This window comes from Tinamus guttatus, unplaced genomic scaffold (assembly GCF_059628265.1).
Source record: "Tinamus guttatus ecotype Peru unplaced genomic scaffold, ASM5962826v1 Tinamus_guttatus_pri_ptg000048l, whole genome shotgun sequence".
NCBI lineage: Eukaryota > Metazoa > Chordata > Aves > Tinamiformes > Tinamidae > Tinamus > Tinamus guttatus.
In genome coordinates this window covers 85,716-99,574 of record NW_028288582.1, presented here as the reverse complement: position 1 = coordinate 99,574, position 13,859 = coordinate 85,716, and the positions used below count along the sequence as shown (strand labels likewise).

Here is a 13,859-nt window from a genome sequence, read left to right as displayed (position 1 = left end):
TTAAATTAATAATTAAACGAGGGAAAGGCTGCCATGTTTTGGCATGCAAGGTGCAAAATTCAAATTGACCTCAGTTGTTTGTAAATAGTCATCACAGGAGAGGAGTTACACTTCAAATAGAAGACATGCAATTTAATTCCCTTGAAAAAGAGTTACAGAGGAGGCATCCTGGGATAAGCTGATTTAAACAAATTTTATTCAACTGTTTGGGGAAATGTATTGATATAAAAAAAGTCAAGAAATGAATTGACTTTCTTGAAGTCTGCTAATCCATCCAGGCACATTTATAAATTCACACAATACTTGGCAAGAGAATCCACACATTTCACTTAACCTGGACTATATTGTTTTTCAGAACTGTACAGAAAACATCTGTAGCCAACTTGCAACTAGTCTTATCAAGTTACTAGCTACATGTAACACAAATGCTTTGTGATAATAACCACGATGTACATTATTTATCTATTGTGATATATTAACCCAGTAGGCCCTGTGCAGTCAGTCACGGATTACACGGTTAACTTAAACAGGTTTGTAGTCAAGCTTGGACTCCAGCTTCTTGGAATCAGCCACTTTCCTTACAGCTTTCATGAAGTCTTCCTGAACTACAAAGTCATGATCAGCACGGATTGCAAACATACCTGAGAAAAAAGTAATTTAACAGCAAGAATAAGTTAGCATTACTTCCAGCAATCATACAGAGGAGAGAGCAAAGTTAAAGTTGCAAAGTGAAAAGGACCAAAATCACACAGTCTACATGTAGATGGGCAACTCTGGACCTTTCTTACCAAAACCTGTATGCCAGAGTAAGCTGCAATGAAGCCACTTTTTGTGCTAGGTGTTCACTGAAAGAAATACACTGATATAGATAACTACTTTTAACCATGCTGTGCCAATCAGTTTTCCAATGCAGGCAAACCTTGAATGGACAATGAATTTAGGAAGTGGAGAAAAAATACTACTCTCTACCCAGGTGCTAGGAGACATGGATGCTCCACAAAAAGGAAAACAAAGCAAAAATACTCTAGGCACTACTCTATCTGGTATCACAGGTATCACTATTTCTGGAATATATCTAGTTTACACAAGGCAGTCTGACAGATGGTATTAAATCTGAACTATAGGGCCTTTTTACATGTTACAGGACAGTGCCAAAACCCACCTAATTCTGCATGGATCCAGTTTGTATATGACAGGGCATTAGCAGGCACAATGTCACATGAATGCAGTGCTACTGCTCATATCTGGCAACCGATCTGTGCAGAATCAGCTGGACTGTTTGCACGCCTAGCTGGGTTAGCAGCAGACTTGATTCTTTATGTCCTCCCTCGAGGGCTATCAACAACTCTCTTATCCAGTTCTGCATGACTGTATAGGTCATATGGAGACTTAGAAAAAAAATAAATGAGATTTTGCCCAAGATTTTCCATCAAACTTCTGGGCATGTCACCATTTCTGCTGCTTATGCCGAACAGCCTAGACATGCATGACATGCTGCAAAGTAAGCAACTGTTGTAGTGGTCTAGACAGCAGCAAAATACTAGTATTTCCATGAAGTAAATGCTATTTAGACCTTGAAAAAAGGTGTCCCTGTAGCCTGGAGGGGAGAAAAAATAAAAATAAAAATAAACAGCATTGCTGAACAAGCAGTGTTCCAGCAAAACATTTTGAATGTTTGGATTTTAATGTATTAACAGAAATAACAGAGAAACAGGAACAGCTCAAATATTTGACATTAACAAAAACTTAGCACATCAAAATTAAGAATTAAGAAAATACCTGCTTCAGTACAGACATTTCTCAAGTCTGCTCCATTAAAGCCATCTGAAAGCTTCACAATTGCTTCATAATCTATTCATGAAATACAAACACCAATTAGATTTAAAAAATCATATTTCTAGCAAATCCAGCTAAAATACATTAGTGCAGTCATTTCAGTTAATTTGTCAGCCATATTATCCCTGTTATTAACACAGAAATGTAGCTCAGTCAAAAAGCTCATAGTATATAACGAGATTCCAAAGATGCTAAATTGCAGCTACAAATATCAACATGAGATGCAAGAAAAATCTACATCAAAGCAAAACTCTAATCATCATTTAGGTTCATCAGATAGGAGAAAAAAAAAAAAAGAACTTATCTTCAGATGGTAACTTGGTCCCTTTCTGTTTCCAAGAAAGGCAGCATTTTGCTATATTAAGACTGATTTTATATATATTATATATATACACATATATATAAATATTTATAATAAGATGTCTAGGGCTATAATTTCTGGAATTATTTAAAACAGTGTTTATAAAAAAAACTCATGCAAATTCAGATTTTTTTTCAAGGATGCATATTATTTCTCAATTTGTATTCTACCTATTACAAGTATGTGAAATGTAATCTTATTTTCCATAAAATAACATCCTCAAAATAAAAAAAGTCAACAGTCAACATCTATTGCCTGTGAAGTTTTTCTAAACAATTTACTTTCTCTTTGAAAGACTCAAGAAATTTGACAGAAAAGATTTTTTGTTGTTTTTTTACTTTTGGATTTTAAGAACCCCAAAACATCCAGAGATTAGAAATTGGGCCATCTCCCACTCATCTCCACTTCCAAGGAGGATATTAACTTATAACTAAGCCTCCCTGCAGTTGAAAAGGCAGAAAAAATAAGCAAGGGGAGGACTAAGTGCTGTTAAATGATGCAAGGTTGGGTAGGTTTAGAGCCTCCTCAGCTCACATCAGTTCCACAGCAGGAGAATTGCATGCTGGAATCTGGAGCAGGTCATTACCTGAGGATTTTAATGCAATTCACTTCCCTTTCTTGCACCCCACGTTGCAGAATTAAATCATGCTAAATTTCCTTTCAGGATATCTGATTTTAGTAACAGAGCCTTCTCACATCACATTCAGGGAGGGAGCTAGTGCCCATCTGCACCTGAGCACTGTACATGGTACAAAGGAATAACCCTTGCCTTGCTTTCATTCCAATGCCTCAAAATACAGGGAAAAGGGAGGAAGTCCTTTCCTTTACCTCCGGTTCAGGATTTGCTTTGGAGCTTCTTCTGTGTCTCAGTCTACAGGCTGCTGCACATCTGAGCCAACACGGCTGCCAGGAAAGGCAATGCTCATCCCTCCCCCAGCTCATTCCCATTCCTGGGCCGCCCTCCCTATGGAGCTGCAGCTGTTTCTGCAGACAGATGGCAAAGCAGATCAGTTCCACCACCCGCCTCGTGCTGCCCGGCTGCGTGAAGAGCCCGTGGCAGCAGAAGGGAAGGGGACACGCGGCTGGGAACGGGCAGGGTCTGGGGATCGTTACTGAGGAAAGAGCAGTCGAAATTATTAAAAGGCAAATCACAATCAGGGCTTGCTCAAGGAAGGCTTTGAAGCCTCCCTGTAAAGCTAAGATGACTGGTCAGCTCAGAGTGACATTGTCATTACTTGAACCTTGGCAGTTTTATCCGACAGGTACCTCTGCCCCCTGGAGCTCTCTACACCAGTGCCTGCCAAGAACCTCCCTGTACTAGACTTGGTTTTAAATGACAACAAGGTTTTCATTATGCCAGCCCCAGGCTTCCAGAAAGTTTCTCCATGGCTTTTTGAAGTTTCCTTCCTGTTGTCAGACTTATCTAGCTCCATTTTCTTTCCCCAAAATTCAATACAGATACATTAAAAACAACAAAAAAAAATCACAGAATTCAGAGGGAGGGGAAAGGGAGGAGCTGTAAGGCCAGGACAAAGTAGGGGTTAGAAAAGCATCAGAGTAGTTGTAACAACTCACCCTCTTCCCAATTTTACAAATAAATATATCCAGGCAGCTACCTACTTACCTATTTCACCATGTTTAGTGATAGGACCTGCATGAATCTTCAAAATATCTAATCTGGCTTGTTCATTTGGTAGATCAATATCTAGAAAGAATTACAGCTTTAATAAAAACAGATAACCACAATTCATCCACATAATATCCTCTTTCCAGCCACTGGGAAGAAGTAACTCACGGATTTTTCTATCCAATCTTCCAGGCCGCAGAAGTGCAGGATCCAGTGTGTCTGGTCTGTTAGTAGCCATGATCATTTTAACTCTGTGCAGAGTATCAAATCCATCCATTTGATTCAATAACTAGCAGAAAACAAATGTTGGCTCTTAAAAAAAATCAATACCCCTTAATGAGATCTACTACACTTATTTTCTGCATATATATTTTCTGCATATATATTTACAATTATTTTATCTGCATATATACAGATAAATCAGAAACATAGCTGTAGACCTTTTAACAGAATGCCACAGCTCCCTTATACTGTATGAGCAATGTAGGAGAGCTCAAATATATGGAAAGTGCCTTGTCCTGGAAAACCACATTGAATAAAGCAGAGCTCAAGTGTGAAAGACTCAGATAAAGCAGGAAGGCAGTTAAGAGAGAGCGAGTACTAAAGCAGCCAGTGGTTGGCTGACACACTTGGAGTGTGTTGCACTGAGGCCAGGACGTTCAAATAAGACCTGAAGAACAGCCTCTAGAATACTAATACACATAGGAAGACATTTCATTGTGAGAATTCAAAGCACTTGCTCTTTGATCACAGTGATTCAATTCTGTATGCAAGGCAGACACATTCTTTCGAGCTGGGCAAGCCGTTTACAAACACAGGCTAGGGAAGTTTCTGATTAGCTTTAGACTTTTTTACCCACCATGCGTGCTTTGAAAATTATCTTCATAAACCTGGGTTTACCAGAGTAATCAGTAGCAAAACAAAAACACAGCACTCCCTCTCCTAGTTGAGATACGAACTGTTGCAGTTTTAAAATTTTGGAAAGAAAGTATCTTTGGGACTGAGAAAGAAGAGCTCTGCTTTTCCCCTTGAGAAAAGTTAAGGCCCTGCAAATATTTGAAGAAGATGCAGTAAACAGCAGCAAAGTCAGTTCAAGCAGGAGCAGAAAACGCACAGCATTAATTTTATAAGCTTTCAATTAGTCTGCAAGTTGAATTTATGACTGAACCAGCAAGCTTTCCAGCTACCTTTCCCAGAAGCATTATCTAGATTATTTAGCTGGACATAACTTAGGAACAGTTCTAGCATTCCAGACTGTAACATAACAATTTACATGCGGATTAATATTTAATATAGACTGCAGTGTAAGTAAACAAGAGTTCAGACATTCACCTCCATCAGAGTCCTCTGAATTTCTCTATCAGCTGAAGTGCCTTCAGAAAAACGGCGACCACCTACGGCATATCAAAACTTGTAAGTTAAATTCTTTTTTGCCTCCTCATAATTCTACATCAGAAGATAAATGCATAAACACTTTTTAATCTAGTCAAAAATCCAAATCACATGCAAAGAGGCCTGGTTTAAGCTAGCTCTAACTGCCCCATAAGGAAATTGAATCACCTGCCCCACTCTGCTTCTTCTGGACAGACAAACATGCTTTAGCTTTTTTGAGAAGACAGGTTGTAGCTTCACAGCTAATCTCAGCATTCAAAGAAGAGTAAGTATCCTTCTGACCATTAGCCTTACCAATGGCATCTATCTCATCCATGAAAATGATGCATGGCTGATGGTCTCTGGCATAATTGAACATCTCTCTGATCAGTCGAGCGCTTTCACCTATGTACTTGTCCACTATAGAACTAGACACCACCTTTTGGGAGACAGAAGATAAATGAGTGAAGAGACTGAGTCCAAGCAAAATAACTTTTACTGAAAAAAATGACTAAAAAGGAAAAAGGTAGTTACATTACCTTTAGGAAGTTACAATCAAGCTGGCTAGCAACAGCTCTGGCCAACAGTGTCTTCCCTGTACCTGCACACACAAGGGACTGAAGCTGTTTGAACTAGTAACCCGATCATTACACACTTATGAGATGACAACAAATATATAACTGCCTAGGAATTTCACTTCACAGCTGTCTGAAAGGTGTCTATGAGGGCCTGGGTTGGGGGAAGAGTTTGCACTGTCAGTTTTAGGTTCCTTTTACACTAAGATTCCTTCTGAAATCCACTGAGAAAGAAACACCACTTAGTTGCTCAGACTCCTCTCCAATGTTTTCTCCTGGCATGGGGGACACTGCCTTGTTAAGCACCTGACTATTACCCTCATGCCTACCCTCCAAGGGCACAAACCACAGCTGATGTAAGAGATATCCACAACACATCACTCACCAGGGGGGCCATACAGCAAGCAGCCTTTTGGAGGTATAATTCCCACACGCTGGAATAATTCTGGGTTTGTAAGTGGCAGTTCTATGACCTGAAAAAGAGAGGTGTAAATATAGCTTCCTTTTAAAAAGAGGTGAGCAGTTCTAGGAAGTTCATGGCACATGTGCAGATCTACTTTCCAGACACAGTTATTCTTATCTATCTAATTTTGGAAGAGAAACAGTTAAGTAATGTTATCAGACTGAGCTAATGGATCAAGGCACAATCCTGCCATTGTTCTTCAGATTTCAACTCTGCTACGGCTTGTTGCTTCCTATGCTTGCTGCTCAAAAGTATGTTTTTCCACTAGCCATAACAGAGCCACCCAGAACTAGCAGTTTCTGTGTAAAAATAAAGTATGGTTTGCTGGTTGTGCTTCTTAGCTATGCTCTCTCACCTTACTTCACAGCACTCCTTTAGCCTAAAGGGTTAGCACGAGTTAAGTCTTCAGACACCCGCATGCCTGGGCAGGCTCGCGCAGCACGCGCCACTGATGCCCAAACTAACAGAATTACTTTAGTATGAGCACAGCAGCATCCTGCAGTCACCCTGCTGCTTGCCACAAAGACGATTAAAAGGCTGAAAGAACATCTAAAAAACTCCTTAGAATTTATCTACTACAGGAAGATGTAACCTAACCTGGTAAAATATACAAAGCACTAATTTGGCAGTATCTTTAACAGCCTGTCTCATGATAGTTGGGGATTGACATCAATAAAACAATTATTTATGCCCTGAAAAACTTCATTCATTTTTAATACCTCTCTCAGCTCTCTGATTTGTTCTGACAACCCTCCAATCTCAGAATATGAGACATCCCCTGGATCTTCATGAGACATATTATAAACCAGTGGATCCACTTCCCTTGGCAAATATCTGGAATATGAAAATAAAAGCAGACATTTTTCATTCCGCAGACATATTTATACAGTTATTGCAGTAAATGTTAACAAAGTATGAATGTGATTTCTCCTCCTCCCACCTTAGAAGTAAGACAAATATGCTCGTTTAAAAAAAAAAAAAATCCCAAACCTGGCAATCTTTTTCAGAACAAAAACAAACAAAAACCTTCTAACCTCAACCATTCTGTGATTCTGTGAAAAACAAAACAAAAAAGAAAACAGGCGGAAAATAAACAAAAGCTTAAAAGTTGCTAAATATGGTGAGTTTTAACTGATAATTATTACTAAAAAGTAGTTAATTTCTTCTTTTTAAATAAGATATAGCGGGTTCATAAAGCTTCCTTCAAAATACTTGCCCTTACTTAGGTACTGCTGTGGAGACAGTATTTATAAAAATATTACTGATTATTCAAATATTTCTGTTAACGACAGCCATGAGCAGAAACTTACCTCATAATGGTCAGAGTGGTCATATCCAGAGCAACCCTCGTCCCAGGCTTCAGTTTACTTTTGTCAAGCTAGTCACAAAGAGATTTCTATTAGGAGTGGACTCAAAAGCATTGGTTTTAGCCAAGATGGGTACTGCAGCTTGCGTGCTTTCCTCAATCACACGAGAGGAGAAACGAGGCTGCCACGTTACATTCCAAGCAGCTAGTCTAGTAAATGCTGTACAACCTTCACCATCATTTTTGGGAATGCTTTAACTGGGAAAAATTCCTATTTTCCTAGTATAATTACTTCCTGCTGCCAGTCAGATTAGTGAGATGCATCCTCTCCTCTGCTCCATATAGGAGAGAAGCAGCTAATTCAGAGCAAGATCTAAACAACCTTCCTTTAAGGACATATGGAACAGCCTGTCCACTGAGCCTGCAATTGCTCCCCTTTACTCCATGGCCTTTTCATTTCCCAGCTATCAGAAAAGGGTGAATAGAAATTCACAACCTATTTTCTCAAGTCTTTCCTCATTTGTACATTTTAACATAGCCAGTTACATCCCATCTTCAAAGTCAACTGTTCCAGCTGAAATGTTATTTTTTTCATATCAGTGATTATTCCTTACCTGAGATGCCCTACGTATTTGTCTCTCTCTCTCTTTTTTTTTTCTGTCTGACTACTCACCTCTTAGGAGACTTTTAAGTAAGGCTCCACATTAGGAGTCCTCCTCCAGAGCTCTGCAGTACCTCCTGCCACTATCTGTTGGGATTAAAACTACAAATTCCTGTCTCTTACTTTGTTTTTAAGAAACCTGGTTTCTTAAAGAAACCTGCCTTCCAGCTACCTATCTTAAGAAATCTGTAGGAGCTTGGAATTCTATCAAATTCAGCATTGTCCAAAATGTTACTTTACAGTGAGAAGATGACAGAGACAAACCATCTGAGCTTTAGTTTATTAGGAAACGGAAAGGGAAGCAATTTTGTTTTCAATTAAACACTAAGTTTTCCCTTTCTCAGAAGACCCACAGAGCATAAGGACTTTGCTCAGTAGCTAGCTCTGTTAGGCTGCCAAAGACAATATCTGACTTAATATTTTACCATCTTGTAAAGCAATCACAGATACATATTTAAATGTGCAGTATCAAATCCAAGTTGTTTTTCTTTTTAAAGATCCAGGTGTTTTTATTCCAGAACAAACTTGGAAGTACTTGCTACAGTTTCAGACTCATGCAAGCATGAGCACTGATCTCTCTTCCAACACAGAATCTCAGGACTGCCTCATCAGGCCTTACACACATCCCCAGTAAGGAGTTAAGTATCCTTATGTCCTCAAAAAATATTCTGTTTCTTCTGCTGAAAGAAAAGAATGAGTTTGAATTCTAAGATACTGAAAAGGATGAAACTTAAAATTATGACCAAAGAATATTTCAATACTAGCAGCCCTTGCACATAAAGAGTAGTAGAGGACATAATGGGCATATACACTGCACAAAACTAACACAGTAATACCTGCATTTCTCAGGTAGTTGGTTTCTAAAGGAGGAGTCAACACTGTGAAGAAATACTGCCCGGGTGCCACTATATTAAGTTTGGCTAATTGTGGTCTTTCACCAGAAATTCTGATGATTTTTTTAATTACTTCTGAGCATAACAGGCTCCATCTCTGTCCTTATTGCCTTTCAACTCCTCCTACAGTCACCACAACTCCATTAAGGATGGATCATATAAATATACTTGGTTAACTTCTATATAGTGTAACTACTACGCCACTTTTCAGCTTTATTTCCAAATAGAAAGTTAAAGCGAACTCAAGAAATGTGATTATTGCAAAATATTCACATACTAGTCCTGTAAAAAGATTTTCTTTCTTTACATAAAGCCAGCAGGAGTTCAGAAGAGCTGTTCCTCTTCAGAAAGACAAAGAAAAGGCACCTCTAACACCAGCACTTTAACTCAGCACATCGCTCACCGAGCAGAGTTTTCCATTCTTCAGATTTCCATAACACAGCAGAACATGCTACAATCACGCTAGAAGCACAATTATTTCTTCCTACAGTAAATTCATCAGTTTGAGATGATGTACTAAGAAGTCACTATGTTAAAAATACTTTAACTTACTTGTGCATCAAAGCAAATCAATAATAAAAAAAATGCTGCTTTCTCACAGAACCAACACATGATCCTTTCCTGCTGCTGCTAATCTCTATTCAGAGAATACCTTACACTTCACACACATTTTTTATCCACATCCATTTGTCAAACTTGGGGATGAATGTACTCAAATCTACTCAGAGATTCACTTTTCCTCCCCCCATAAGCTCTAAAGCTGGGAAAGCTTTAATTATATATTGTGGATCTTACTTAACAGACCATTTTGGTAAGTAGCTGATCTAAGGAGCGATGATTACAATAAAAGGGTAACATTAAATGGTCAATTAATCAACAAGTCACATTTACAATATATCCCTTGTATTTTTATATTTATTTTTGTATATATATATATATATATATATATATATATATACACAATGAATATATATATATATGTAAAAAGACTACCCTAAGCGGGTTCTTGCTGACTATATCAGTAAAGTAATTATTTCTTAAGCAAGGCTCTATGAAGTGTCCCATTCCTACAGAATGATGTCCTGTGGACTAGAAGCACTAAGTTTTTCCTAAATTCATTAAAGACAACAAAGAAATCTTACAAATCTTTGTAGAACAGGGGCCTTGCCTACCATAATTATATATTCATCTAGAGAATAAATTATTAGAAAAAAATACACAGTTTAAGTGTAAAGCTTTGCACAACAACAGTAACATTCAATGAAGAGAAAGTCACTTGGATGGAGACTTTAGACAGCTTGAAGTCATGACAAACAATTTTCAAACAGTTTCAAGTCAGACAGAAAGAGGGAGCTTCAACTTGATGAGAAGGATAAACACATACAGTGTTGTGAACTGTTTTATCTCTACTAAGAAGTTACGGCGCTACCAGTTAGAAAAGGAAACAGATACCACCAGAACACATACAAACACATCAGAAAAGAGAAGAAGAAAAAAAAACACACTTAATCCCACTAGGAGCATGGTTGATCAAAAAGCAACATTAATACATAAATTTGTGAGTATTCACATAAATCAGCTACCTGACGGCGACAGCCAACCACATATCTTGGTCCATTCGTAGCCTTCACAATAACTACAGAGAGAAGATTGAAAAAAAAAAAGAATTTTTTACTCAATGCTTTCAATTACGCTACAGAAGTGTTATATCAGTATGCCAATATATAAATCACTGACACTTTAGTATCTTATTATTCCAAGTCTTTAGCCAAGTTTTCACTACAAAAGCTTATTTTCAAAATTTCAAATAACATCATAGTCCAGCGTACTTACATTTCTCTTCTGTTAGCTGTTTAAGAACCTCACCAACAATCTGCAAAACGATAAGTGAAGCCTTAGAATACAGGTAGGTTACAGCTACAAATAAATAATCAACATGTGCCACAATCTTGATCCTAACAGTTATCTCCCATATTCTTTCTCCAGTTTAACCTGATCTACCCAGACTTTAATCTCTTTAATGCTTCTCTTTTGACCAGGACAGAGAAAACCTCTCCATGCCTGTCTGCGTTTGACAATGACACCTGTCTCTACTAACTGCGTGGTTCCCACTTATTCTTTCTGGTATCACAAACGCGCCCAAGAACGGCCACTTCTACTCGAGGTCACCGTCACCACCGCCACACGGAGCTGCTGCCTCATTCCCCTTACGCACCTGCCCGACGCTCTGCAGCGCCTTGAGATCGTTTTCTGATTTTTCATATTGCTTAGTGAGCTCCTTCAGCTGCTCCCTCACTGGAAAAACAGGAAAATCACAGGATTTTGCTCACTTTGGATCCAAGGGGAACGTGCTTTCAGCCCCTCCACCAGCAGCGCCAGCTGCCTGTGGGCCCAACTGGTTTCCTTCCTGCCACCCGGGTCTCCCGCACCCCCTCAGCACGGGGGCCTCTCTCTACCGACAGGACTCCAGGGAAAGGGCTAAAAGCCCCACGGGGGATACAGGACGCCCATGTTCACAGGGGGCTCCAGGTGACGCTTCCAAATGGAGCTAAGCCAGTTTGGGGACAATAAACCACAGCGAAACGGCAATAAATAGCAAAGGAGGGAAGAGGGGCCACGGGAAGGAGAGAGGATTGTCGGGGGGCGGGTTACGGGGGATCTGCCCGGCGCTGAGGCCCGTCCCCACAGGGACTCCGAGCAGGGGAGGCCCCGCGGCTCCGGGCCGGGCCCTCCCAGGCCCATGACGAAGCGCGAGGCGCCGGAACGGGGTGCCGCGGAGGGAGAGCGGGAGAGCGGCAGCGGCGGGGCGGCGCGGGGCGGGCCGCGGCGGCGCTCACACTCCTTGAGGCGCCCGTCGATCTCCTTGTGCTCGAGCAGCTTCTTGCGGTAGTCCTGGAGCGCCTTGTCCCGCGGGTCCGCCATGATGAGCAGCCGCCGCTCATAGGGAATGCCGGGAAGGGCCATGGCCGCGGGGGCGGGGCCACCCGCCCGCCCCACCCTCCCCCGCCCCTCCCCGGAGCCGCAGCGCCCCCTGCTGTCGCGGAGGGGGGAGCGGCGCGGGGGAGCCGCGCATGCGCGCGGGCGCCGCGCTGAGGGGGACGGCTGGCAGCGCGCGTGCGCGCGCGAGGGGAGGAAAGACGGCGCGGCGCATGCGCACGAAGAGGGGAAGGGGCCGGCGCGACGCATGCGCATGAGGAGGGGAAGGGGCCGGCGCGACGCATGCGCACGGGGAGCGCCGCCATTTTGACGGAGGGGCGTGTGGTGCCGAGGGGCGGCTCTGCGGGCAGAAAAGCCCCAAATGCCCTCGGAACGTCCCCAAATCTCCCACCCGGTCCCCGGGAGCCTGTTCAGGCGCTACGGGAAGCGGCTGAGGTGGGGAAGGCTGCTCCCAGCAGGAGGCTGCACTGGCGGGCCAGGCTCAGGGCCTGTGGCTGCTGCTGCTGCCATGCAAGTAGTTGTATGTCAGGCCTTGCTGCTCTCGTCCCCGTTGTACGCGGGGCTGAATCACCCCTTCAGCCCTGAGTTGTGGCTCTCTGCCGCTGTTTTCCCGGTATTCCTTAGAAAAGGCTGTTTCCTCCTGTTTTCTGGGCTATTTGGGAGCTCTGATGTGGTCAGAGGAGGAGTTGAGGCTCTGTGTTACCTACAGGTGGTGCATTCCCTTAACTGAATCGGTGGCATTTTTCATTTCATAACGCTGACCAGCGTGAGGGTGCACAGTGTGGCCATGCCGAGCTGCTTGAGGCACTGGTAACAGGGAGCAGCAAGGGCTGGTGAAAAGCAGAGCATGCAAAGTGTGTCTTGCATGGCCAAAATAGAGGTAAAAACACCATTTCTGAGGAAACTGGGTAGCCCACTGGGGAGAAAAAAAAAAAAGGAATTGTTTTTGGAAGTAGGTGAAGGAGTCTGTTTCTTCCTGCCTCAGCTGCGCTCCAGGAGCTGCTCCAGAGGAGGGGGAGCCCCGGGAAAGGAGGAAGCACCATTCCCACCATCGTTCCTGCTGCCACCAGCTTCTCCTTGGCCCAGGCATGAATCCGCCTGCCAATATGTTCCGAGTCCCCGGAGAACACGTGGACAGCCGAAGGAAAGGAGCGGCTCTGGCTGAAGCTTCCACAGAGAAACATATGTGAACGGACAGAGCTCTGATCCCTGCTGAGGTGACGGCGAAACCCTTCGTGTGTCAGGGAACAAGTGACACGATGGGCTTCACTCATGTGAAAGAAATGGCAATCGGTTTTATTGATATGGACAATGGCTTAACGAGATTCTCTGGCAAGGTCACTTCTTATTTAGTGTGTGGGCTGCAGGATATACACAGAATTACCAAGGAGACCTTCCCGTTGAGTCACGGGCTTCAGGTTGGACCCCCTTGCTTTACAAACTCCTCCCGAGGGGAGCCCAGCTCAGCTGGATCCAATCCGAGTCCCAGACCTGGTCAGTGGTTCATGACTAAAGATTTCTGTGCAGTTACATATATGATTTAGTAAAATTTACAGGTTCAGAGGGTGCACTCTGTCCCTTGCTGCGGATCTGCTGCTGTGGATATGAGGATCTTGCAGTCCCAAAGAGGATGTTTGAGAGGAGTCCCTGCTCAGGGGAGATCCTCCTGTGCAGCCCCCGTATTTATGGGATAAGATGATTGACTTATAGTTGTTTTTTTAATTTCAGTGGAATTTGGGCTGGTGTTTGCTCAGTTACCCTTATCTCCCTGCCAGAATGCCGCCACCAGGACTGTTTTTGTCCAAAGGGAGGAAGAGAGGAGTGAGGCA

At 42.3% G+C, this 13,859-nt stretch overlaps 1 protein-coding gene across 1 annotated transcript; it reads right to left on the bottom strand.

Moving 5' to 3' along the window:
• Positions 1-174: 174 nt before the first annotated feature.
• Positions 175-12,069, bottom strand: PSMC6 (proteasome 26S subunit, ATPase 6). Its single transcript, XM_088538972.1, has 14 exons — positions 11,931-12,069; positions 11,309-11,388; positions 10,927-10,966; positions 10,677-10,729; positions 7,544-7,611; positions 6,953-7,067; positions 6,156-6,243; positions 5,735-5,796; positions 5,511-5,634; positions 5,157-5,218; positions 3,993-4,113; positions 3,822-3,902; positions 1,780-1,851; positions 175-641 (listed from the first exon to the last, which is right to left on the bottom strand). The coding sequence occupies exons 1-14, from the start codon at positions 12,055-12,057 to the stop codon at positions 523-525; spliced, it is 1,212 nt and encodes a 403-aa protein (XP_088395098.1). The 5' UTR covers positions 12,058-12,069; the 3' UTR covers positions 175-522.
• Positions 12,070-13,859: the final 1,790 nt, after the last annotated feature.

Coding starts and splice junctions, on each gene's coding strand:
- PSMC6 (XM_088538972.1), bottom strand. CDS start 12,057: ATGGCCCTTCCCGGCATTCCCTATGAGCGGCGGCTGCTCATCATGGCG. Junction 5,797..6,155: donor CTTGCTGTATGGCCCCCCTG/GTGAGTGATGTG, acceptor TTGTGTGTGCAG/GTACAGGGAAGACACTGTTG. Junction 4,114..5,156: donor TTCAGAGGACTCTGATGGAG/GTGAATGTCTGA, acceptor GTTTTCTGCTAG/TTATTGAATCAAATGGATGG.